General features: G+C 49.0%; 1 protein-coding gene across 1 annotated transcript; it reads right to left on the reverse strand.

Annotated features, from left to right (window-relative positions):
• On the reverse strand, nt 10,611-13,199 carry TEX51 (testis expressed 51). The gene is made up of 6 exons (XM_021075798.1): nt 13,055-13,199; nt 12,828-12,902; nt 12,213-12,302; nt 11,744-11,827; nt 10,719-10,787; nt 10,611-10,630 (listed from the first exon to the last, which is right to left on the reverse strand). Exons 1-6 carry the CDS (start codon nt 13,197-13,199, stop codon nt 10,611-10,613), a joined length of 483 nt encoding a protein of 160 aa, XP_020931457.1.

Consider the following 27,479-nt stretch of genomic DNA (forward strand, 5'->3'; position numbering starts at 1 on the left):
AGTAGTTCGTGATTATGTTGGCCCCAGAGCAGGCCACCCCAAGACAAGCCTCTATGGCTTATTGATTATTCTGAATTTAAGTTACCTAAGAAATGCCCAATGCAGGAGCGATGCTCAGACCCTCCTTTCTTCTTCCTGAAGCAGGAGAACTTTTATCACTAGGGACGAGAAATTTGGGGTGAGAAGCCTATGTAACAAACTCTATGACTCCTTTAATTTACTACCCCAAGCCAACACTCTGTTTGGGTTCTTCACTAATTGGGCACCAGAACCTAAGTTTCTTTGTCCTGTTCACTCCTCACAAGTTTATTGTTTCTTTGTTTAAAAAGTATAAAATCCGTCTGCTTTGGTTACTTTTTTTTTCCCACAGCCACAGCAATGTGGGATCAGAGCCGCGAATATGATCTATACCACAGCTCATGGCAATGCCAGATCCCTGACCCACTGAGCAAGGCCAGGGATCAAACCTGCATCCTCATGGATACTAGTTGGATTTGCTTCCACTGCACCACAATGGGAACTCCTTGTTTTGGCTACTTCTTAGGTCCCACTTCTATGAGACCTCTGTGTGCATGATTAAAATTTGTCTCTCTCCTGTTAATATGTCTTTTGTCAGCCACAGGATCTCAGGAGGGCAGTGGAGGGGAGGCGGAAATTTCCCCTCCCCAACAATTATATCATCTTCACCTTCATCTAGTCCTTCCCTGAATCTTTACAGAGCTCAAGTTAGGTCTTGATTTTAAACACTGTTCTTTTTTTTTTTTTTGTCTTTTTAGGGCCACACCCATGGCATATGGAGGTTCCCAGGCTAGGGGTCTAATCAGAGCTACAGCTGCCAGCCTGTGCCACAGCCACAGCAATAACAGATTCGAGCCACATCTTCAAAGTACACCACAGTTCACGGCAATGCTGGATCCTTAACCCATTGAGTGAGGCCAGGGAGCAAACCCTCAGCCTTATGGTTCCTAGTTGGATTCATTTCTGCTGCACTACGATGGGAACTCCTTTAAACATTGTCTTTAAAGCTGCTTAAATGCATGCTTTGTGTCCACATAGCTTACTCTGACCGCATTCAATGGTAGCACATGTTTCTGTGATTTTTCATGCATCTTCTGTTAGTTGCCTGAGGAAGTGGGGTGAGCATGGGCCTTAGGGGTGGGCAGCCAACGTCTGCCCCCAGCTCAGTGGTCTCCCCAGATTTCCACCTGGAAGTTTCCTAGAAGCTGGGGCTTTAGGAGTGGCCCAGTGTGGAACAGGTGGAGAAGCCCTGCCTCTGGGGCAGACTGGACAAGGTGGGATTGCCCAGGTGCTGGCACTGCAAGAGCTGCCAGGGCAGCTAGGCCACAATGAGGGACTCTCTGTGAATCTCCTGGCCTAGGGGGACAAGGGGACCCTGAGAGCCAGTCCACCCAGCACACCTTCATCTCAGGGTATCTCTGGGAGCAGACTAAAAGGGTTGGGGTGGGATAGGTGGAGACTTGAATGAGCCTAACTCAAAGGGGAAGGTTTTGCTGCTTTCTTGTGGGGAGCCCCTCCCCCACAGTGGCCTCCTCCAGCAGGTGGCTGTGGTTGACATAAGGCCATCCCCCCCTCCCTGCCTCCAGCTGGAGAGGAAGAACCCCTAGCCCAGGACAGATGTTCTTCACTAGTTATCCCTCCAGACCTGCCTGAGCCAGGGACATAGCACCCATGGGGCAGGGGTGAACTCATTGGGGGGTCAAGAATGGGGGTTACAGAGTCACACAGACCTGACTCCTGTCCTCACTAGTGGTGACTTCAGGCAAGGTACCCAATCTCTCTGGGACTCAGTTTACTTATCTACCAAGAGGGACCAGCAGGTTCAGCCTCACAGCATCTCAGGCGTGAGCTGGGATGTATGGAAGGGGCTTGTCCAGGGAAAATGCTGTCATCCCCACCTGACAACCCCCCTGGGTGGCAGAGTCACTGGCCTCCTGGCTCTGCCCTCTTTCCCTTGCCTGCTCTTCTCCAGGAGACCACAACCAAGCTCAGGAAGCATCCCAAACACGCTGTCAGGGTAGCACACACTTCAGATCAGAGGAATGGGCTGTGGCAGAGGCTGGGGGCTTCTTGCAGGAGGGGCACAGACCAATGGTTAGTCAAATTTGAGAGCCCTGGGTGTGTGTAGGTTCCAGGCCTGGTAATCCCAGGCCATGCTGTGCTGACTCTGCTGACTCTTCTGTTATGAAGCTGTGAGTGGTTGCCAGCAGCATCTACTACAGTAGGAGGTGACCAGCTGCAGGCAGAAGGGCCATTGGGACTCTGCCTCAGAGGCTTCAGTAGACCCTTTACAGACATGCTCACCAACACTGGGCTCTGTGGTGATGTATTTGCAATCTCTTAGAGTTCTAGCTTCCAATTTCCCAACCAGGGAGTGTGTCCCACTTAACTTTCTCCTAAACATTTAGATAATTTTCAAATGTGGAGCAAAGGGCCACATGGATCCCCACCCTGAGTCAGGGGTCTGATAGGCATGCAGGTGCAGCTTTTGGGCAGGGTTGGGGGAGTGCAAGCTCGTTGCCATGGGCACAGGAGCACTGATTTCAGGAAGAGCTGCTATGAGAGTCTTGTTGGGCTCCCAGGTAAAACCACCACTTGCCTAAGAATGAGATAAGGCTGTCTCAGGGTGTGCACTGTCGGGGCACCTGCTCTACCTACCCTGCCAGCACAAACTACTGCCTCATGCCCTCAGGACACTCCAGGGACAATGACACTCTCCTCTGACCTGGGACAAAGGTCTGTCACTAATAAGAAGAATTTTAGGCAGAAAGGGTAGTGGTGGTCTGAAAACCACTGTGAGATCCCCACCCTGAGTCAGGGGTCTGATAGGCATGTGCTGGCAGGGCAGGAAAACAGGTGCCCCGACACTGCACACCCTGAGACAGCCTTATCTCATTCTTAGGCAGGTGGTGATCTTACCTGGGAGCCCAACAAGACTCTCATAGCAGCTCTTCCTGAAGTCAGTGCTCCTGTGCCCATGGCAACGAGACTGTACTCTCCCAACCCTGCACAAAAGCTGCACCTGCATGCCTATCAGACCCCTGACAAGGTATATTTTGGTTAAGTGGGATCTCACAGTGGTTTTCAGCTCTTTTTCTCTTTCTTTCTTTTGACTGCATCTGTGGCATATGGAAGTTCCCAGGCTGAGGGGTCTAATCAGAGCTGAAGCTACTGGCCTATGCCACAGCAATGCAGGATTGAACATGCGTGCTTATGGATACTAGTCAGGTTGTTAACCCACTGAGTCACAATGGGAGCTCTGGTTTTCAATTTTTACTCTTCCTCTAACCCTAATTTTATACCTCAATAACTAGAAAAAGAACAATTGAAGCTCAAAGTTAGCAGAAGGAAGGAAATGGCAAAGACCAGGGCAGAAAAAAAATGAAATAGCAGAAAAACAATAGAACAAAAATGACAAGTCTTTAGCTAGGCTTACTAAGAAAAAAAGAGAGAGGACTGAAATAAATAAAATGAGAAACTAAATAGAGGATATTACAACTGATACCCCAGAAATACAAAGGATTGTAAGTGACAGCTGGGAACAATTATATGCTAACAGATTGATGGTTTTTTTTTTTTTTTTGTCTTTTGTCTTTTTTTGTTGTTGTTGTTATGGTTGCTATTTCTTGGGCCGCTTTCGCGGCATATGGAGGTTCCCAGACCAGGGGTCCAATCGGAGCTGTAGCCACCGGCCTACGCCAGAGCCACAGCAACGCAGGATCCGAGCCGCGTCTGCAACCTACACCACAGCTCACGGCAACGCCGGATCGTTAACCCACTGAGCAAGGGCAGGGATCGAACCCGCAACCTCATGGTTCCTAGTCGGATTCGTTAACCACTGCGCCACGACGGGAACTCCGCTAACAGATTGAATAACCTAGAAGAAGTAGATAAATTTCTAGAAACAACCAACCTGTCAAGACTAAATCATGAATAGAACATCTGAACAGACCAGTAATGAGTAAGGAGATTGAATTGGTAATCAAAACCTTTGCAACAAAGAAAAGCCCAGGAAAAGATAATTTCACTGGTGAATTCTGTCAAACATTTAAAGAAGGATTAACTTCAATTCATCTCAAACTCTTCTAAAAAACTGGAGGAGGGAATGCTCCTGAACTCATTTTATGAGGCTAGCATTATCCTAATACAAAGCCAGATAAGGACACTCCAAGAAAAGAAAACTATAGGCAGTATTCCTGATAAAATGTTGATGCAGAAATTCTCAACATAACATTAGCAAATCAAATTTAACATCACATTAAAAGGGCCACACACCATGATAAGTCGGATTTATCCCTGAGATGCAAGGACATTTCAATATATGAAAATTAATCCATGTGATACAGTACATTAATAGAATGAAAGATAAAAATAATAAGATCATCTCACTAGATGCAGAAAAAGCACTCGACAAAATGCAACATCTTTCTGTAATAAAAAACACTCAACAAGTTGGGTATTGAAGAAACATACCCAAATACAATAAAGGCCGTATAAGACAAGCCTACAGATAACACCATACTCAACGGTGAGAGGCTGAAAGCTTTTTCTCTAAGATTAGGAGCAAGACAAGGGTGCCCATTCATCGCTTTTATTCAGCGTGGCACTGGAAGTCTTAGCCAGGGAAATCTGGCAGAAAGAAATGAAAGGTATCTAAATCAGAGAGGAAGAAGGAAAATTGTTTTTACTTGCCAAGGATATAATCTTATACATAGAAAATCCTAAGTTTCCACCAAAAAAACTTTTGGAATTAATCAATGAATTCAGTAAAATTGCAGGATACAAAATTAACATAAGAAATCTGTTTTGGAGCTCCTGTTGTGGCTCAGCAGGTTAAGAACCTGACTAGTATCCATGAGGATGTGGGTTTGATCTGTGGCATCACTCAGTGAGTTAAGGATCCAGTGTTGCCACAAGCTGTGGCTTATGTCACAGATGTGGCTTGGATCCAGTGTTACTGTGATTGTGGTGCAGGCCTCAGCTGCAGCTCTGATTTGACCCCTTGCCTGAGAACTTCCATATGCTGCAGGTGTAGCCATGAAAAGAAAAAAAAAAGTTTCACTTTTATACATTAACAACATTATATCTGAAAAAGAAATGAAAAACATCTCATTCACTTAGCATCAAAAATAATAAAATACTTAGGAATAAATTTAACCAAGGAGGTGAAAGATCTGTACACAGAATACTATAAAACTTTTATGAAAGAGGTTGAAGAAGACACAAACTAATGGAAAGAGATCTCATGTTTATAAATTGGAGGAATTGATATTGTTGAAATGTCCAAACTACTCAAAGCCATCTATAGAATCAATGCCAATGATATTTTCCGCAGAAATAGAACACACAATCCTAAAGGTTGTATGGAACCACAAATGACCTGGAATAGCCAAAGCAATCTTGAGAAAAAACAAACCTGGAGGCATCACACTTCCTGGTTTCAAACTATACTACAAAGCTCTAGTCATCAAAACACTATGATACTGGAGTTCCCGATGTGGTTCAGCAGGTTAAGGAACTGACTGGTATCTATGAGGATGTTGGTTCGATCCCTGGCCTTGCTCAGTGGGTTAAGAATCGGGTGTTGCTGCAAGCTGCAGTGTAAGTTGCAGATGTGGCTCCGATCTGGTTTCATTTTGGCCAGTAGCTGAAGCTCCAATTTGATCCCTAGTCTGGGAAATTCCATATATTGCAGGTGTGGCTCTAAAAAGAAAAAAAACAAAAACAAAACACGCCCCTCCCCAGTACAGTACTGGCATGAAAACCGACACCTGTACTAATGGAACAGATTGACAGCCCAGATATAAACCTTTGTGTATACGGTCAACCAATATTTGACAAGGGAGCCAAGGATACTCAATGGGAAAAGGACAGTCTCTTTAATAAATGATGTTGGGAAAACTGGACAACCACATACAGAAGAATGAAACTGGGCCCCAATTCTATACCACTCACAAACATTAGCTTGAAATGGATTAAAGAGTTAAACATAAAGCTGGAAACTGTGAAACTCTTGGAAGAAAACATAGGATAAAACCTCCTTGATGTTGGTCTTAGCAATGAGTTTTTTGGACTTGACACCAGAAGCAAAGGCAACAAAAACAAAAATAAACAAGTGGGACTACATGAAACTGAAAGGCTTCTGTTCTGCACAGTGAAAGAAACCATCAACAAAATGAAAAGGCAACCTATGGAATGGGAGATAATTTTTGCAAATCACATATCTAACAAAGGGTTAATACCCAGACTATATAAAGAACTGATTCAACAGGAAAAAAAACCCAGGAGTTCATACTGTGGTAGAGTGGGTTCATGATCCAGCTTGTGTCTGTGGAGATGCCAGTTTGATCCCTGGCCTGGTGCAGTGAATTAAGGATTTGTGTTGCTGCAGCTGTGGTGTAGGTCACAGCTCTGGCTCGGATTGATCCCTGGCCTGGGAACTTACATATGCCATGGGGGTGGCCAAAAAAGAAAGAAAAAGAAGAAAACCTCAAACAATTCAATTTAAAAAAGGGGGTGGGACCTGATTAGATATTTTTTAAAGAAGACATAGAAATGGCCAATAAGTACATGAAAAGATGTTCAATATTACAAACCTTCAGGGAGATGCAACTCGAAGCCATGAGATATACTCACACCTGTTAGAATAGCTATTGTCAAAAAGACAAGAAATAAGTGCTGGAAAGGATGTGAGGAAAAAAGGAACCCTTATGCACTTTTAGTGGAAGTATGAAGGCTCCTAAAAAATGAAAAGTTAGAACTACCCTATAATCCAGCAATCCCACTTCTGGTTATGCTTCCTAAAGGAGTGAAAACAGGCTCTTGAAGACATATCTGCTCTCCAGGTTCATTGCAGCATCGTTCAATAGCCAAGACAAGGAAACAATTAAGGGTCTGTCAGCAGACGAACGGAAAATGGAATATTATTCAACCACTAGAAAGGAGGAAATCCTGCTGTTTGCAACAGCATGGATGGATCGTGAGGGCTTTCTGCTAAGTGAAATGTCATAGGGAGGAAGATAAATACTTTATCACTTATATGTGGAATCTAAAAAAGTCACAGGGAGTTCCTGTTGTGACTCAGTGGGTTATGAACCCGACTAGTATCCATGAGGATGTGGGTTCAATCCCTGGCCTGGTTCAGTGGGTTAAGGATCTGACATTGCCGAGAGCTGTGGTGTATGTCCCAGTTGTGGCTAGGATCCCGAGTTTCTGTGGCTGTGGTGTAGGTTGGCAGCTCTAGCTCCGATTCGACCCCTAGCCTGGGAACTTCCACATGCCATAGGCATGGCCCTAAAAAGTAAATAAGCCACAGTCACAGATACAGAGTAGAATGATGATTGCCAGGGGGTAGGAGAGGGAGAAACGGGGAGATTTGGGTCAAAATTCTAGTTATAAGATAAATCAGGCCTGGAGATCTAAATTTACAGCGTGGTGATTATAGTTCACAATACTGTGTTATATACCTGAAACCTAAGAGTTTAAATATTCTCACCACAAAATGCTCTTAAATGTTCTCACCACAAAAATGGAGTTATGTGACTTTATGTAGAGGAAGGCTATGGTGGCAACCACTTTGCAACACAGAGGTGTATCAAACCAACAGTGGTTCTCCCTAAGTGGACACGTAATATGTCAATTTTATCTGGAAAGCTGGAAAAAATATTTTTGGATGCATTAATCACAGTTTTTTAAATATTTAATTTGGATAACTCTGATATCTGGGTCTGGTGTAGATCTGGTTCTCTTGGTCCTGTGTTTGCCTGCTAATAATTATTTGAATACTACTGGCTCAGGATCATTACATCATTTTCCTTCAGAAGATACTCACTCTCGCCTTCAGCAGTGATGTGGCGTCAGAACAGGCCTTGTCAATTTTGTCGGAGACTATGGAGCCTGGAGGCTGAGCCATCCTTTGTAAGGATCTGCCTGCCACTGGGGCAGCCGTTTCCAACTAGAACTCTGGGGTATTTATCAAAGCTCGTCTTTCCAGGTCGGTAATGAACTCCGGCTTTTATTTCCCTAGCACGCATACTTCTGACAAATGGCATTTCAGATACTTTCTGCTTGATTTGTCTTTAGGCCTGTGCTGCTTAAAAATAGGCACGCACCTTGGAGGAGGGCAGCGCGTTGTTTTTACTTTTTTGAACCTCCTCGCTTCTAGGACCCGGACCTCCCACATTCTGCATGGGCAAGAGAGACTCCAGGTTTTGAAGCCTCGGGGTCATGGTTGCCAAGCTCCGGGCTTCCCCAAGCCTGGTGGTCATCCTGGGCCAGCCCCTCGTACCTCTCAGCCTGAACTGCTGAGCCGCCAAGCCCCAGAAGGCACCGTGCAGGACTGGGCCTCGGCGGGCTCTGGCCGGTCATTCAGGATGGCTGTGAGGGTGTCCTCATCCTTTCTTTCCCTAGACTCCCTACATCTGCAGGCTCCCCCAAGCTGGGCGGGCTTGCAGAGCTGGGCGGAAGGGCCCTCAGCTCCATGTGTCAGGGCCGCGTGTGTCCGGGCTCAACCCCGATCCATAGCTGTCGCACATCCTGCCTACTGTCCCAGGAGTCCCAGGTGGGTTCTTTCTCAGGCTTTTTTGGACCCATCCAAGCATGAGAGCCTTCTTGGGCCTTCCTCTCACCAGCCTCTCCTCCTAGCCTCTCCCTCCAGCCCTAACATTTCTTGGGGTCTCCTGACCCTATTCAGGTCTATCCCTCTTCTCTGAAATGCTAAGCCCTCAAAGAAAACACTCCTCCCATCTGGGCCTCTCGCAGTTGAGGACGCCACCTTGGGGAGGTCCTCCTGGATCTCTGGTGGGTGAGCTGGCAGTGTCTGCAGCTGGGGATCCATGGCTGTGGTGTTCTCTGCTCAGGCGGCTGTTTACACTCTGTATCTTGCCTTTGTCTCTTTCGGTAGCCTCACCCCTACCCAGGGAGTGGCCCTTACTGCCAGCTTGGAGGAGGGAGTGCCAGCAGGGCTTAGGGAGCGCTGGCAGGGCTGAGGGAGCCAGCAGGACTTTAGTAGACTGCATGAAGGTAGGTTCACCAGGCTGGGAATTTGGACCTAGAGCTTGAGCGATTATGAACCCTGTGGGTACACCAGCCCGGCCAACACCTAGCACTGCCCACTCTGTGCTCAGAGGGGAGACAGACATGGGGTGGGGGGTGGGGCCGGTCCTGGACTCAGTGTCAGAACTGGGGTCGGGGCTGCCCCTCCCAACTCTGGCCACAGACCTGCTTCCTTTCAGCCCCAGAGTTGACCTGCAGCAGACCCTGGATCTGGAGGCCCCAGTCAGTCTTGGGGAGACCCTGGGCCAGAGCTGAGGGAGTGGGGGCACCAGAGAGGAGGGGCAAGGGCAAAATCATGCCTAGGGACACAGGGGTCTATGTAACCTGGCAGCCTTGGGGACATGGAACAGGACAAGGCAGGACATTTCTCTGTTAGCAGCACCCATGACCCACTGGCAACTTAGGAGCCCCAGGGCAGAACTCCTGGCCAGGATTCAGGATGTGGGTGACACCTGCTACCACTGTGACTGGGGACTGCTTTCTGCTCTCCTGCCAGTCCCTGATCTTTACAGGGCCTCCGACTGTCTGCTCACCACTTCTGTTCCACATCAGACATTGGCCCTTCACCTCTGGTGCTGGAATTCGAAGAGGCCTCTGTGGTCCTGGGAGGGCTACCACTGCTCAGACCAGGGAGGGCACTCTTGAAGGAAGAGGGTGAGGACACGGGACAGTCCCTGGGGCCCATGTGGGCCATTGCAGAGTGGCTGCATCTGTTCGGGATCAGCAGGAAGTGGATGGCGCCGCCCATGGGAATATGAGGAGGTGTTTTAATGAAGGACATTTACAAGGTGTGGCGTAGGGAAATCCCAGGACTTCAAAGCGGTCACCACTCTAGGTTGGAGGGGGTGAGAAAGGAGTTACCAGAGCCCAGAGATCAGAGAGTGTCTTGGTAGCACCTGGGACCTGCGCTCAGTTGAAGGTGACAAGCGGCCTGCTGTGTCCCTGCTGAGACAAGAGAAGCAGACCTGCTTCTGCCTCTGACCTCCTGCTGCCAGGCCCAACCAGGAGCAGAGGGCAAGGGCCACATTGTGGTGCATGCGGTCGGGGAGGTGGGGGCAGCTGAGGGCAGGGGCTCTGCTGGGGGGGTGGTGATGACAGCTATGGGCAGAGGGCACCTGGAGGGTCAGGTGGAGTCTTGGGGCTTTCCTGCCACTGCAGTAGGGGTGCTGGGCCCTGGGTGTGTCTGCTGCCTGTGGGGGCCGATGGCAGCCCTAGGGTGTGTCCACTGTCTGTAGGGGCTGTTGGCAGCCCCTGGGTGTGCCCATTGTCTATGGGGACTGATGGCGGCCCCTGGGGGTGTCCACTCCTTGCAGGGGCTGATGGTGGCTCCTGGGTGTGTCTGATGCCCATGGGGGCTGATGGTAGTGCTCCTGGGACCCAGACCTCAACCCCACACTGCTCTGGATGCCAGGCTTCAGGAGCCAGACTGGGGACCTCTGGCCTTGCTCCCCCCAGGTTGGCCCCGCTTCCCAGCCTTTGGGGTCCTGAATTCCCCAGAACCTTTTCTGCCTCCTCCTCCGCCTTCTTCTTCTTCTTCTTCAGCCAGAAAATGTAACATCTGGGCCAGGAAACAAGTGGAGAGGGTTTAGCTTAGGGGTTGACATGTCTCCCCTGGGACCCTGGGCTTGGGGACGGCACTCACCCACCTCCAGCAAGGACTGCCAGGGGCAGAGCCAGGGCCAGGATCACTGCCCATACGAAGGTCCTCCTGGTCCCTGATGGGGGTGGGGGGAGGGGAGCCAATTAGTGATGTTGGCAGCAATACTGAACTCCCACTGTGTGCCTGCATGCAGCCAGAGGCTGTGGGGCAGGTCCCTGCTGTCCGGGGGGAAGCAGGAGGAGGAGGGATCTGGGGGCGGGGTGGGGGGTGATGGCCATGGGTAGGAGCTGCTCAGGAAAAGTTTCTTGTAAAACAGGACTTCTGAACTGGGTTTTAAAAGACAATGATGCATTCAGGTCAGATGGTCCAGGGGCCAAGCCGTCTTCTAGGACCAGCAGCTCCGTGGGCTGGGGAGGCAGGGCCAGGGGTGAGTAGAGCCCCCTGAGGAGAGGAAACGTTAACTGGATCAACTGGGAGCCACTTAAAGTTCTAACAGGGAGGGTCCCAGGTGGACTAGCTCCTGGAGAAAAGGTTATTTGACTGCTGAGTAAGATGTGGCTGGGAGACAGTAAGGCCAGGTGGGAGATGTTGCCACAGTCCAGGTGACAGTGAGGCTGCCTGGACGTGGTGGACGTTGGAGGAAAAGATGGGGGCACAGTGAAGGGGTCCTCAGCAAGCTCTGACTACGTCTGAGTGAGGGAGGGGGTCCTAGTTCAGGGGTCGGGGCTGGGGACCCACTGAGGGTCCTCAGCAAGACCTGTGAATGCGTCTGAGCGAGGGAGGGTCCTGATTCAGGGGTCAGGGCTGGGAAAGAGACTTAGGGGGTGGAGGTGGGTTTGGATGCATCTCCAGGAGGACCAGCTTCGAAGACCTGCTGGATGTCCAGGCTGGATGTCCTAGAGGCAGGTGGCTGTGTGGCCCTGAAGCTGGACATGTAGAATGGAGAAATCCCCTGTGCAGATGGAGAGCAAGCAGGCCCAGGGCTGGGTGGTGGAGGGAGACAGTGTAGATAGACAGCAGCACAGCTGGAGGTGGAGGTGAGGCTGGGGCCCGCTGGTGGCTGGCACTGACCTGGGCAGAGCGTGGGGTCCTGGCAGGTGAGGAAGTGTGTCTTGCAGTTGGCACAGTTGATGACCTCCAGTGTGGAGCTAATGTCTGGGAGAGAGGATGCAGAGCTTAGGGAGACCAGGCACCTTCGCCCTAACCCAGGCCTGGTCCCCAAGGACACTCACCACAGGACTCGTTGCAGGCTGTCCGGGAGGGTGAGATGGTGAGAGACTGAGGTGCTGGGGAGGCGACATAGCTGGCGGGGTAGGGGTGTGAGCAGGCACTGGGGTTGGGGGTGCTCCTGGAGAGGAGCGGGGGTGTCCTGGAAGGTTCCTGGTGGGACCTGGGGAGGGTCCTGGAGGGGTCCTGGAGGATCCTGGGGAGGCCTGGGGAGCATTCTGGGGGGCTATGGATGGGACTCTGCCTCCTGTGCCAGGAGGTGGGGGGTGTGAAGAGCTGGCAGACCGGCAGGGCCAGCCCCAACCCCCCTCACCCTTCTCCTTTAGCTTCTCAGATTTCTCCTCCAGCTGCTGGGAAAACTGCTGCTTCAGGACACGGACCTCTTCCAAGAGCCTTGATTTGTCTGTGAAGCAGGGGAAAGGGTCTTTGAAGCCACATTTCATAGGTGGAATCAATAGCATCACTTTCTCAAGGTTGGGAATTCAAACCAGGTTTTTATTTATTTATTTATTTATTTATTTCGATTTTCTGTTGCTTTTTAGGGATGCACCCACGGCATATGAAAGTTCCCAGGCTAGGGGTTCAATCAAAGCTACAGCTGGCAGTCTACACCACAGCCACAGCAATGCAGGATCTAAGCTGTGTCTTCGATCTACACCACAGCTCATGGCAACGATGGATCCCTAACCTACTGAGTGAAGCCAGGGATCAAACCCACATCTTCATGGATACCAGTTGAATTCATTTCCACTTCTCCACAATGGGAACTCCAAACCAGGTTTTTCAAACAAGAACTCCAGAGAGCACACAGGCAATGCTGTGTGACCCCACCCTTCACCTGCTGCTCCAGGCCAGAGGTTTTCAGAGGAAGCCTCGCGGGCTTTTGATTATCCCAGTCCTAGGGCCCTCAGACACCCGGCTTCCTCACCATCTTGAAACTTCTTAATGGCTTGATCTATGTGAGTGAATAACTTTCCTGCTGCTTCCTCCATATGATCTTGACCTGAGAACAGGACATGGGACAAAGGCAGTCAGGGGACTGAGACCCCAGGCCCGGTAGAGGTGTCAGTGCTGATCCCTGGTCTCCTGGCTGTGCCTCACCAAGATACCAGGATTCAGGAGAGGCTTGCGTGTCCAGGAACAGGGCGTGGAGGCTCTGGGAGAGCTCTGCGGGGGGCCCCGGGGTACCCCAAAGGATCTGTAGGTCATAATCAATCAGCGGGGGCAGCTCTGGCCAGCAGTGCAGGCAGCTCTTCCCGTTGGCAGGGGGCAGGATGCAGCTGAGCAGGAGAAGCAGCATCTTCTGGGGTCTTGCCGTGATACCTTACCATCCTGCCTGGCAGTTCCACATGGAATGCTGGTGTCTGGTCCCCCTGGGAACCACATTCTCTTTGCAGAACAAAAGTAAGTTCCACAAGTGAGGTGAAGGCCAGCCTTAGCACAAGCCCGGGCTTTGGCATGAGACACAAGTGAGTGCCTCCACTTCCCCCTCAGAAGATGGGGCTGGTTCTCATGAGGATCAGAGAGAGGGCTGTGCTGCCCTGTGGCTGCTCCTCTGCTCTCAGAATGGAGACAGAGATTTGGAAGGTCAGGAGAGTGCAGCATAGAGAGAGGACTAGTTGTGTAAAGAGCCTGAATCTCTTCCACATAGAAGAGACCGGCCACGGGAAGCTTATCTTTTCATGGTGCCTTGTGCCTTTTGCCTGGTCAAGCCAGAGGGTCTTCAGTAGCTACCCTACCAGAGTATAGGCAGAGTGTAGACAGTTCCAGCCAGTACCTGGAAGTTCAGAAAGAAACCGTCTCTGGAGCAGCAGTTCTTAAGTACAATGTGCACTGTAGAAAAGCAAAACTCCTTCTCTTCAGTAAAGAAAGAAAAAACAGTGGGATCCTTGTCACTCCTCAGCTGGTAAGCTTTCCCCTTCCACACCATGCTTCCAAGCAGCTCCTGAGTTTCTTGGGCTGAGCTATAGGCAGCTGAAAGCCGTTAGGCATTTGAGGAATGATTCTAATGTGAACAAGAGGCAAAGTAGTGCCAAGAATTCAAAACAAAAGCAAACAAAAACCACAGGGAAAAAGAACGGTACAAAGATATGGTGGGAAGCAGAGAAAAACTTGGAACCACCATGACAAAATAGACAAAATGTTGCTTTCACAAGACAGAAAGCAGCTGCTATGTAAAAGAAACAGTCTGAAAATAAGAAAGAGTTATTGGAGATTAAAAATATGATAGTAGGGATTTAAAAATTCCATAGATGTTGTTGGGAGATAACAGAGCTCTCCCAGACAGGAGTGCAAAAAAATACACGTAAGAAATTGGAAGAAAAAATAAAATTACACAATCTGTGATGTCCAGGCCCAACATCTAGCTTATATAAGTTTCAGAAAGAAAGAAAAGATAAAATGGAGGGGAGAATGTTGTTTGCAATGCAAGCTGGATGGGACGTACACACAGGGAGGAATTCTGTCTTACAAGGCAAGGGATACAGAGGTTTGCCGGGAGAAATAGCAGCTTAGTTGCTAAATTTAGGCTGCACCATTCAGATGGGCTCTGAGAGGAGAAGGAGATCTGAGCCCTGCAGAGCCTCTGCTTTTTTCACTGGCTTTTCACATTTTGGGGACTATGGAATTAGCCAGCTTTTTAAAAAAATTTTTTATTTTTATTTTTTTTTAAAGGGCTGCACCTGAGGCATATGGAAGTTCTCAGGCTAGGGGTCAAATCAGAACTGTAGCTGCTGGCCTACATCACAGCCACAGCAACATGGGATCTGAGCCACAACTGTGACCTACACCACAGCTCACAGCAATGCCGGATCCTTAACCCACTGAGCAAGGTGAGGGATCGAACCCTCACATCCTCGTGGATACTAGTTGGGTTTGTTACCACTGAGCCACAACAGGAACTCTTTAGTCAGCTTTTTTCTACTTAGGCAATGCTTCTGGGAAGGAAGGCCCCAACCCAAGGCTGGGGAAAGCAGGCACTCCTTCCCCTGAACCCCAGGTAGGGCTCAGAGCTGTGCAAACGTGCAAGCTGGATGCTTACATCATTCACTGTTACGACCTCTGATCCCCAGACTTGGGGCAGGGGGAGAAGAGAATAGGGCACTGATGAAAATGATACAAGATGGAAATTTTATTTATTTTTAATTTTAATTTTTAATTTTTATTTGTTTTGGCCACACCCGTGACATGTGGAAATTCTGGGTCTGGGATCCAACCTAAGCCACAGCGGACAATACAGGATCCTTAACCCTCTGCATCACCAGAGAACTCCAAGAAGGACATTTTAGAACTGAAAGACAAGAATTTCTAGGTTGAGAGGGCCCACTAAGAATGCACCCAGTGCATAGGAGTAAGAAAAATTGCACCAAGAGAAAAGGGAACACTGCTACACTGTTGGTGGGAATGTAAGCTGATGTAGCCACTGTGGAGAACACTATGGAGGTTCCTTAAAAAACTAAAAATAGAACTACCATATGACCCAGCAGTACCACTCCTGGGAATAAATCTGGGCAAAGCCATAATTTGAAAAGATACATGCACCCCTATATTCCTAACAGCACTATTTACAATAGCCAAGACTTGGAAATAACCAAAGTGTCCATTGACAGGGGAATGGTTAAAGAAGATGTGGTACATATATATAGTGCAATACTACTCAGCCATAAAAAAGAAGGAAATAATGCCATTTGCAGCAACATGGATGGACCTAGAGATTCTCATACCAAGTGAAGTCAGAGAAAGACAAATACCATAGGCTATCACTTATATGTGGAATCTAAAAAATGATACAAATGGGAGTTCCCGTCGTGGCGGGGTGGTTAACGAATCCGACTAGGAACCATGAGGTTGCGGGTTCGGTCCCTGCCCTTGCTCAGTGGGTTAACGACCCGGCGTTGCCGTGAGCTGTGGTGTAGGTTGCAGACGCGGCTCGGATCCCGCGTTGCTGTGGCTCAGGCGTAGGCCGGTGGCTACAGCTCCGATTCAACCCCTAGCCTGGGAACCTCCATATGCCGTGGGAGCGGCCCAAGAAATAGCAACAACAACAACAACAACAAAAAGACAAAAGACAAAAAAAAAAAATGATACAAATGAACTTACTTACAAAACAGAAATAGACTCACAGACATAGAATACAAACTTATGATTACTAATGGGGAAAGGTGGGGGGGATAAATTAGGAATTTGGGTTTAACATATCCAAACTACTATATATAAAATAGATAAACAATAAGGACCTACTGTATAGCACAGGGAATTATATTCAATATCTTATAATAATCTTTAATGGAAAAGAATCTAAAAAATGGGATCACTTTTACGAATACCTGAAACCAACACAGTATTGTAAATCAACTATAATTCAATAAAAAAAGAAAGAAGGGAGTTCCTGTCGTGGCTCAGTGGTAATGAACCTGACTAGTATCCATGAGGACGAGTGTTCAACCCCTGGCCTTAACCAGTGGGTTGTGGATCTGGCATTGCTGTGAGCTGTGGTGTTGGTTGCAGATGTGGCTTGGATCCTGTGCTGCTGTGGCTGTGGTGTAGGCTAGCAGCTTCAGCTCTGATTCGATCTCTAGCCTGGGCACTTCCAAATGCGGTGGGTGTGGCCTTACAAAGACCAAAAAAAAAAAAAAAATATTAATAATAAGACAAAAAAAAAAAAACCACAGTAAAAGATTTCCCTGGTGGTGCAGAGGGTTAAGGATCCAGGGTTATTGATGATGTGGCTCAAATTTGATCCTTGACCTGAGAATTCCACATACTGCAGGCATGCCCCCTCCCCCACCAAAATAACCACACCAAAGCACAGAGAAAAAAACAGACCATGTGCAATGGACCAGTAATCAGAATGTCTTGAGGCTTTTCAAGAGCAAAGTAGGCAAGTAGTAGGGAATGGAGCAAAGCTTATTCATTCTGAGAACAATATTTCCATCTTAGAATTCTATGCTCAATAAATCACCAGTTGGGGAAGATTAAGAAAGATTAATGGTATTTCAGGCAAGCAAGGGTTAAAATTGACTTCTATTCAGTTTTTGAGAAAAGTGTTGTAGGATGTGCGCCAACTGAATAAACACATCAAGCAAGAAAAATGACGGGAAGTCAGCAAGTGGAGCCTAACCCTGCAGAAGTCTGAAGAGAATGTCGACAATGACAGTCAAGGGACACCACAGTGTGACCAACGGTCCAAACTGTTTGGCTCTCCCTGGGTGGAGAAAGGTCTGGAATGCGTGGCCTAACTCAGCTCTCTCTGGGCATTGGTTTCCTCTCCTGGATTTCTCTGGTTTCCCTTACTCTCCTGCTTTTTCCCTGGCAGGATTGCCTTTTCTCCAATTAGAAGTGGGAAAATCCAAGACTCAGGCTTTTGTTTTGGGTGAGATGATCAGGGTAGGTGTTTAGGGTGCTCCCACATCAGCCATAGGGAAGCCCTCACAGAAGTCAGAGGGGTTTTCTACAAGACACAGGTTTGCTTGGTAGAAGTCTGCACTGAGGTTTGGGCTAAAGCCCTGGAGTGTGACGGGTCTTCCTTATCCTTTGGTTATGCTCTTCCCAAAGGAAATGTTTGAGAAGGGCAGGATTCAGGTGTCATTTTGTCCCTGGCCCAGTACCCTCTCCACTCACCCCCACGTCCTGAGCTTTGGTCTTTGAAAGTGGTGTTGGCCCTTTTAGGGGCATTTAAACTCCAAATCATAGATGTGGGTGGGGGAGATTTTAATCCAGCCCAGAACTCTGGTTAATTTTCTAGTTTCTGCTTGTTTGCCTTGCTTTCTCGCCTAGTGTCTCATTTAATTCACTGGTATGTTGTGTCCTTGGAAAGACTTAGGGATTTGGAACGAATTAAGAGTCTAAACATCCTTGCCGTTTCTAGGCATTCCGGGGTCAGAACTTCCTTCCTTATGTTGGTCCTTTTGGTCATCTGGGCACATCCAATACCTCTACACAGGGCAGCTCATTCAGTGTTCGAAGGTAGAAATTAAGCTGCTGTTTCCTTTTTCTTCATTTTTTTTTTTTTTTTTTTTTTTTTTTTTTTTGGCTGAGCCTGTGTTATGTGGAGGCTCCTGGGCCAAGGATGGAACCCACACCACAGCAGTGACAACACTGGATCCTTAACCTGCCGAGCCTTACGGGAGCCCCTAAGCTTCTTTGAGACAGAACGTCTCTGTAGCCCAGGTGCTCCTTCAGCCTATCTTGGGACCTTGTCTCATGTTTCCCCTGTTCGATTGCTCTCCTTCCCAACCACCCTTTCCTGCCTTTGGCAGGACGCACTGTGCAACTGGATTGCCCCTGACCTTGCCTTTGTGTTTTTGTCCTCCTATTTCTCCTGCACTTTCATTTTGTATCACATATAAGTGGCCTCAAACTTAGTGGCCTGAAATAACACTCATCTGTCATGTCACTGTAGGAAGTCTGTGCTTCTCTACTCAGAGTCTCATAAGGCTAAAATCCTGATGTTATAGAGCGTAACCTAATCATTCCCTATTCAGTGCTACATCCTACTAGGGGGGAGGATGACAATGGGTGTGGACACCAGGGGACAGGAATCTTGGACACCATCTCAGAATTCTTCCTACCACACCTCCTAAACCCTAACTACCTATACTTTGGACCTGCAATGGTGTCACCAACCCCCCTCTCCACACAATGAATCACCGATTTGGATTAGGAATTGTGTCTTCCCAGAGCCCCTCAGTGTGAATATGAGTTAGTTGGAGGCATAGTGGCAATGCCACCCTGACACTAGCTCCTGGAGTCAGTGCACCCAGCCTAACCATCCTTCATGAGGCTGGGGGACTGATAGGCCACCTTCACTCCTGACCAACTAGCTACAGAGATGGGGGTTTTGGCTTCCTCCTCAGCTTTGATCACTGACTGGAAAGGCTCACATACCTCAGAAAAGGACTATATTTACGATTATAGTTTAGTTATCGAGGTTATAAATCAGGAGACATGCAGGGAAAAGTCTGGGAGATTCCAAACTCGAAGATTTCCTGTCCTCAGGTGGATCATTCACTGGTACATGGACCTGTACCAGTGATCAGGAAGCTCACTCGAGCCTCAAGGTTAGGGTTTTTATTAGGGTTTCATTACATAGGCACGATTGATGGAGTCTTTGGCTATGTGATTGAGCTCCACCCCATCTCCTCCTTCCCTGGAGTCTCAGCAAAGACACCCCCATCACTCAGAATTCCAAGGATCTAGAGTTTACCTCCCAGAAACCAGGGTCAGAGGGCCAGCTAGACTCTTCACTATCTAACAAGAGCACAGAAAGACACTATAACTCATTAAGGTTTTGGCTTGAATGTACCTGGATCCCGGCTTTGTGCAGAGCTTCTGGAGTCTCTTGGAATCTTCTGAGAGCTTCTCAAATCCCAGATGCAAACTTTGGATTCTCAGGTGCTGAGTTGTGGGGATATTAGGATAGTAGCAGTGAGACATCTGGAGGCGAGTAGACCATTATGAAGGCACCTGTCTTCACAAAGTACATGACTGAGTCAACTCACTTGGTTGGACAAATTGTCATAGAGATCACTGACCTGTAAATCTTGTTGAGTTGTTACAAGGAACCTTGGTTGAAAGAGTGTTTGATATATCCAAAAGGTTGGTAACTGCTTGGTCAATGCCTTTACAAGTGGTTGGATTTTGTTGTTTGATTTTTTAATGAAAAAATTAGAAAAAAATTCCTCACCAGACGACCCATCATAAATGAAATATTCATTTCATTTTCTTTCTGGTTAAAACTCATGTCTTGAAATGCTTTGTTGTATCTACTTAGAATGATCAATGGGGCTGCCTGGGGGGATTTCTCTTGCAGAATTTGTTGGTAGAGAACATTAAAATTGCATGAAGCCACTCGTGTAATTTTAATGATCATCAAAAGAATTTTGACTGGAATTGGGAGGAATTTAAAGCGCAGTGATTCTTCTGGGAAAGGTTGAAGACATGTGCCTTTGGTATTCAAGGAGGCAAGGTCAAGTCTCTCTAGGACACTACTTCACCTGTCCCTGCTGCTGGCAGAGACCTTCTCTCCATAGACAGGGGCCATGGCCAGAGGTGTGAGAGACAAAGAGCTCCAGGGTATCTCCCTGCTGGGCCTGGAGATAATAAACAGGACTCTGTGCAACCCATCTGTTCCTTCCAGGAGGAGAGAGATGAGAGTCACAGTGGGTTTAGACCCGTGCTTCCAGGCCAGTGCCCACCACCCCACACCTCACACCCCATCTCTGAGTTTTTCCATTTTGTGGTCACTGAGCTTGATTCTTGCATCTCTGAAGCCTCTTTGGGTTTCTCCATCCCACAGTGACTGCCATGGCATCTAATCCCTGTGATGGCCATGTTTGTTTTCCTTAGGTAATCATTGCATGCGATATTGTGACATGTTTTATGTGGTTGTTTTCTTTTTCTTTTTTTTGTTTGTTTTTTTAGGGCTGTACCTGCGGCATACGGAGGTTCCCAGGCTAGGGGTCATATTGGAGCTGTAGCTGCCAGCCTACACCACAGCTATAGCAATGTCAGATCCAAGCCGCATCTGTGACCTATACCACAGCTCATGGCAATGCCGGATCCTTAACCCGCTGAGCGAGGCCAGGGATTGAACCCACATCCTCATGGATACTAGTTGGGTTTGATACTGCTGAGCCACAGTGGAACTCCTCTGTGGTTGATTTTAAATGTCATTAAACTCTGGTATAATCTGTTCCCCCTAGTTTACCAGCCTGTTTTGAAATACAGGGCACAATCATAGAGGCATTTTTCAGATCATCTCCTCTTCATAAGGTCTTGGCTCTCTTGGCAGTTCTGCTGGCAAAGGTCTGGGTGGTCCCCAGGGCAGGTCCCTATGCAGCTGTGAGCATGGTTCATATAGATGACTGGGGGTGTCTGCTCCTTGTGATGGAGGTGACACCCCACTGCCACTCTCAGCACACCGCCACTCAGGTGCTTCTTCCTGTTCTGGATGCTCTGATGAGGCCCTGGACCCCAGCCATTGCTCTGCAGAAGAAGGGAATTGGCTGCTCTCAGCCTCCAGTCTAGTGCAGACGGTGCTGCCCATCACCCTGTTGGCTCCTTGTCCTATGTTCCTTTTCGGGATGTTCCGGCACAGACACAGGGAGAATGGTCTGAGCTCTGAGGTAGATGTGACAGATGGGGGGAATTTATGCTGGTCAAAGGGGGTTTTGATGAAACAAAGCTCTAACTTCTGAAAGGGGTATTTGTCATCCTTGGAGAAATAGGAAAAGAGAGAGAGGACCCTCAGCCCATGCCATATGTAGAAGACACTGTGGAGAAACCCAAGGCATATGGAGAAGCCACTGTGGAGAAGCCCATGCCACATGGAGAAGCCCCCTGGAGAGAAGCCCACATCATATGGAGAAGCCCACACCTTATGGAGAGGGGCCCTGATGAAGAAGCCTATACCATGTGGAGAAGCCCCTTGTGGGTGCTCTCGTGGAAAGGCCCGGCTAAGGCCACTATTTGAGTCATCTCAGCCCAATACCAATATGTGAGTGAAGAGGTCATTGGTGACTCTGGACCCTGGCCTCCCAAGTCTTCCCAGATGAAGCTTCTGGAACAGAGGAAAGCCCCTGCCTTGCCACAGCAGCCCCCCCACCACCAAGTGATCCTGGGAACACAGGCTCTGTGCAAAGAGCACAGAGCACAGATTTGTTTGTCAGCAGGGGAAGGACTCCATGTTTTGCCCAGTGGTGCACACAATTGAAGGTTCTGCAAAGTTGAATTAAAGGCTTCACTCAGAGAGGTGATGGCCTTTCTACCTGAGGATCCCCAGTCCTAGGGACTCGTGCATGAAGTTTGGGGTCTCCAGGTGGACTCTGATTACACTAAGGGCCACAGGTTGAAGCCCCAGGTAAGTAACACTGCAGCTGCTGTCATCTGCCACCTCCAAGAAGCAGTGAGATGGGGTTGCAGGGAGGCAGCCTGGACTTACTGTGCACACCGTCCTTGTGAAAAAGAGGAGGTGGGGCAGAAATGTGCATGCTACCTCCACTGAGCTGGGTTTGGGCTTGTCATTGCTCTGGCATTTCCTTACTGAGTGATCTCAGGCCATTTTCCTCCTGTTTTTGGGCCTCAGTTTCCTCATCTTTAAAATTAGGGGTGATTAGAGCACCATCTCCTGGGGGTTTGGTGAATATAGATGTCAAGTACTTAGCATCAGGATTTCTCTCAAGGCCTTTCCCTTCTCTTCAGAAGCACTTGGATGCGGCTGGACCGAGTTGCCAAATAATGATAGCTAAGCATTGTGAAGTGTGTACTGTGTGCTGGGCATGGTGCTCAAAGCAGAGAACCCTTTAGGTACGCACGAGCCATGGGAATCCTCCTGTTTGAGTCCCGTGTGCCAGGGAATCAGGAGTTGGCTGCTCAAAGGAGCCTCTTAGCATCATCTGAAAATATGAGGGATTAGACGGGTGTTCTGGGTTTCCTTGTGTTGGGCGGCACATCTGGAGAGGCCTTGCAATGGAGGAGAGGCTGGGGCACCTGGCTGTCAGGTGAGCTTTCCAACCTTCTCCCACCGTGTGTGCAATCCGGGACTTTTCCCACATGTCTGCAAAATGTCATTTGTTGTGTGCCTGCAGCTTGCCAAGGGCCATGCTAGGTGCTCCACAGAGATGAGCGGATCAAGAACCTTGCTCTAGGCCTGGGAGGGGCTGATCTTTCCCCAGGGACTTCTTGCATTGCTTGGAGGGTAAGCGTGGGCAGTAGAAGATGTGGGGCATGGAGCACAGGGTCCAACCTTAAGAGGATGCCTATTAAGACAGGCAGTTTTAATCCTAGCAGCCTGGCAAGGGGCACACCCAGGGCTGGATGGCTCACCCCTCTTGCTGGATGTGGGGCGATGCTGCTGGACACTGACCAGGTCTTGTCCTCTCCATCCTTGCTGCTCAGCTCCCCCTCCCTCTTCACCTTCCTCTCTGCAGTCACAACCATCAGGGGATCCTGCAGAGCTCCAGGATGGGGGCCCCGTGGTGGGCACTGTGACAGGCTGTGTGCTCTCTGCCTCTTTCCACCCTCCCCGCTCTGCCCTGAAGCCAGTGTTCTTTCTGCTGGGCAATTCCCATTTCCCTGTGTGGAAGGAAGGGCCTCAGCCTTTGAACTGTAAGCTTCAAGGAACAGCTATCGTTTCAGAATCTGCTGTGAGCTGGATGCTTTAGGCAGATGATCCCATTTCATCTTTACAGAAGTTATATGAGTCCAGGTAGGCGAGGTCCAGCCCTGGTCATTTACCCCCACCTCTTAGTGGCCTTAAAAAACCCCAAGACTTATATGTCCTTTATGTTTTGTATTTATGTGTCTGGCTGGTCAGAGCCGCTCAGAGGTCCAGGCAGATGGAGCTGCCTCTTGGACGTTGTGGTCTTGGTGCCAAAGGGAAAGGAGAGTGCGGGAGGGTCTTGCATGGGCATTGAAGGCTCAGCAGGGAAGCAGAAAACATCTCCTCCATTCCCAGGTGTCTAGTCATACAGCCCCTCCCACCTTAAAGAGACGTCACTTATAAGGTAGCTGGAAAGTGCTCCTGCAGAGGACACTTGAGGAGAGGGGCCTGATGGGACCAGTGGGGATGGTCACCACACCACAGGAGGTGAGCTTGGATGTCCCAACATGCTGCACTGGCTCCTCCTCACTGAGTCACCCCTGCAGCGGAGCAATGAAACAGCAGGTAAAAACCCAGAGCACTCTGACTCCAAGGTCCCTGCTCTGGGCTAATAGTTGTATTTTTCCATCTTGTTAATCTTTTCACTTTTTATTTTTATGGTTGCACCCAGGGCATATGGAATTCCTTGGGCCAGGGATGAATCTGAGCTGCAGTTGTGACATCAGATCCTTTGAGCTACTGCCCTGGGCCAAGGATCAAACCCAGCCCTTGGCAGAGACCCGAGCCACTGAAGTCAGATTTTTTTTTTTTTTTTTTTTTGCCTTTTTGGGGCCCTACCTGCTGCATATGGAAGTTCCCAGGCTAGGGGGCGAATGGGAGCTACAGCTGCCGGCCTTTACCACAGCTACAGTAACACCAGATCTGAGACACATCTGCAACCTACACCATAGCTCATGGCAATGCTGGATCCTTAACCCACTGAGAGAGGCCAGGGATTGAACCCATGTCCTCATGGATGCTAATCAGGTTTGTTACTGCTGAGCCACAATGAGAACTCCTGCAGTCTGATTCTTAATCCACTGCACCACAGCAGCAACTCCTCCATCTTGTTAATCTTGATGATCCAAAGTCATTTATGGGATTCAAAGAGGATTTTAAACCCACACAAAGCTCCAGACTAGAAAATTGTCCTGTCCTCAGTGTTCTCAGAACTTGGCCTCTGCTCACTGGTGCCCAATAGAAAATCAGAGACAGAATTTGGGGCCAAGGAGAAAAAAAAAATAGCTTTATTGCTTTTCCAGGCAAAGGAGGCTCACGGCAGGCTAACTCCTTAAAGACTTTGCCTCCTCCGCCTTAGGAGAGATGTGGAGGTGGTTTTATAGTTTCAGGAGTGAAAAATAGGGCCACAGATAAGGATCAGGGTAGAGGCAAACTTGCATTTTTTTCAAAGCTGGTGTTCAGTGGTCTGTCTGGTGGTCCTTCTTTCCGGAATGAAGAATGCTTCATTAACACCTTCCATTTGTTGGGGGCAGGGGTGATTAATTCTGCAGAAGGACTGAATTATTCTGCAGAACTAAACCATTATCCCTTGAGGAGGAACCAGGACCCTCCCCAAGGCTGCACTGTTTTCTCTTGACTGCTCCTTCCATGTCTGCATCCCCTCCCTTCCCTGATTAGCAACTGTCTGAACCTGCCCTTTGGAACTCAGATAAGGTCCTGGAGGCTGAAGTTAATTCCCTAAAAACTAGAAATGGGGGACACAGAAAGACTTGTGCCCAGGAGCCTCACAGAGCCCTTCAGGGTTTCATTAGGAGTGGCCACTGGCTTTGATCACTGTCCCATCTCCTGTCGTCTGTCCTGACAGTCTCTGGCTCAGGAGGGGGGCAGCTGTGACAGGAGGAAGGGGGTGCTCCGTGAATGGAGCCTGTGGCATGGGTGAGCTTTTGCTGGGGCTGTCACTCTGCTAGTTTCCTATGTGCAGAAGGCAGAGCTCAGAGAGGGTAAGACACTGGTCAGAGCCACACAGTGAGCATCTGTGAGGTGAGACCATCTGGCCCCATCCTGAGCCCCACACAGTCCTTTGAAGGAGGCTTTGCCCAGCATGCAGACTGAGCAGGAGACTTTGGCTGGGAAGTCTGAGGATATTTACAGCCCTAAGAGGCACTCAGTGCCCTGTGAAGACACCCGGCTGTGTCTGGAAGCTTCTGGTCTATGTGAAGTGCAAGTTCAGCTGCCCTGCAGCTTGTGTGTCCTGGGGCCCTGGGGAAGGGTGGCCGGGACCAAGAGTAAGGCTGCTTGGGTCACCAGGGAGGGGTGCAAGTGGTCACAGGAGCCTGGTCCCTCCCTGTAGGCTGTGCAGCACCCCTGGAGCTGGGGGCTCCGACCTCCAGACACCATGCAGGACAGAACGCTATCCTGCGAACCACCTTTTGCATCTGGCAAGCTCCATCATCCAATCAGTCTCCAAGGATGAAACATCAGCAGCTTAAACTTTCCTTCCTTCCTGTTTCCTTGTCCCCTGACCTTTCATCATCTCCAGCCCCAGGTGAACTTTGTAGGGAAAAGAGCCAGATCCCCTGGAGCGTGGCCGCTTCCCCAGGCACTGCCCACCCCCACCCCTGTCTCAGCCCCTCACGCACCTGGGCGGGGGAGGGGGAGGTTGGCAGTGGCCCTCCAGCTTCCTGGTAGGCACACATGACACGCACATTTACATCCATTTTAAAACTTTTCAAATTTATTTATTTGCCTTTTTAGGACCTTAACCCACTGAGTGAGGCCAGGGGTCAAACCTATATCCTCATGGATGTTAAGTTTGTTACCACTGAGCCACAGTGGAACTTCTGTTTTGTGTCCATTTTAAAGATGAATAAACTGAGGTTTAGAGAGATTAGAATGGCTGGTCCAAGGTTGCCTATTAGCAATGGGCAGAGAAAGGCATTGACTCATGTCTCTGACCTCAGGGTCAGTGCTGCCTGCCCTGCTAAGAGGGAAAGCCTGGATGAAATGGGCCTCAGAGGTGCAGGGCAGCACCCTTCACAGTCCTGGAGGGCCCTTGTGCTGTGCAGGTGAGGAGTGAAGCCCAGCAAGGAACCTGGGACTTCTCCAGAAGGGGAGGAAAAGCTGTGAGTCTGTTTTTGGGAGAAAGTGGGGCTCAGCCCATGGTGGGGTGTGTGCTTCCAAAGTGAACTGGGTGGGGTGGGCTGCTGCTGGGAGGAGAAGGACCCAAGGCTGTGAAAGAATGTGGCTCTCTGGTGGGTTTCACATTAGTCCCAGCTCTGGGTGGGCTCCTGGGTCAGAGTCAGGAAGAAACTTGTCTCTTACTAGCCATGTGGGAGCCTCTTACCCTCTGGGGATAGTAATAATGCATAGTTCCTGGAATTGCAGCGGAAATTATTTAAAATTATTTTAAACCACTTACGTGCCTGGCACATAGCACTGTATATAACAATGACAATATTGATGCCAACTTCTAATATTGTTAATATATCACTGCCCTGAGTTCCCTGGCAACACCACTCATCCAGCCCCAATGGGTGGGTGCCTGGCCGGGTGCTGTACCAGACACAGTACTGGAGGAAGACAGAACATTTATCTGATGGGACTCTGTGTTTGATGAGCCGGAAGACCCTGGACAGGATCCATGACATCTTGGAACCTCAGTTTCATCTTCTATAAGTTCTCCTCTCTTACCAAGCAGAAAGGATGACATTCAAACCAACAAAAGCCACATCAGTGACAAACACCAAGTCAGAGGAAGAATGAAAGTCAGCTTCTGCTAAGGGAGGGGGTGAGGAAGGCTTCAGGGGCAATAGTCCTTTGGGGCTTCACCCTCAGGCCCCTCCACCCACTTTAGTGCAGGAGTGAGGCGGTCAGCTTGAGCACCTGTCTCTGAGCATCCCTTTAATGGTCTGGTGCTCAGGGAAGCAAAGTGCACAAAATCTCTGTAGTGCCTGGTAATGCTGCTGGAATTGGCCTCTGGGACCATTAGAACCACACTTCCTGAAATCACCCACACTGAAATCACACCCCACTTTTCTGTAAGAGGGAGTCTTCTTTCTTCCCTCCCCTCCCAGCCCTGGGCCACCACTAATCTACTGATTGTCATAAATTTTTAAAGTTGTCTTATACATGAAATCACACAGTATGTGTTTTGTTTGTTTGTTTGCTTTTTAAGGCTGCACTCGAGGCATATGGAAGTTCCCAGGCTAGGGGGTGAATCAGAGCTACAGCTTCTGGCCTACACCACAGCCACAGAAACTAGGGATCTGAGCCACATCTACGACCTCAGATCATGGCAATGCCAGATCCTTGACCCACTGAGTGAGGCCAGGGATTGAACTCAAGATCCTCATGGATACTAGTTGGATTAGTTTCTGCTGCACCACAAAGGGAACTCCACACAGTGTGTGTTTTTTGGTGACTGGCTTTTTCATCATGTTTTCAAGGTTCATACATGTGGTAGCACTACTCCTTTTTATT

Source organism: Sus scrofa, chromosome 15 (genome assembly GCF_000003025.6).
Source record: "Sus scrofa isolate TJ Tabasco breed Duroc chromosome 15, Sscrofa11.1, whole genome shotgun sequence".
NCBI classification, from domain to species: Eukaryota; Metazoa; Chordata; class Mammalia; order Artiodactyla; family Suidae; genus Sus; species Sus scrofa.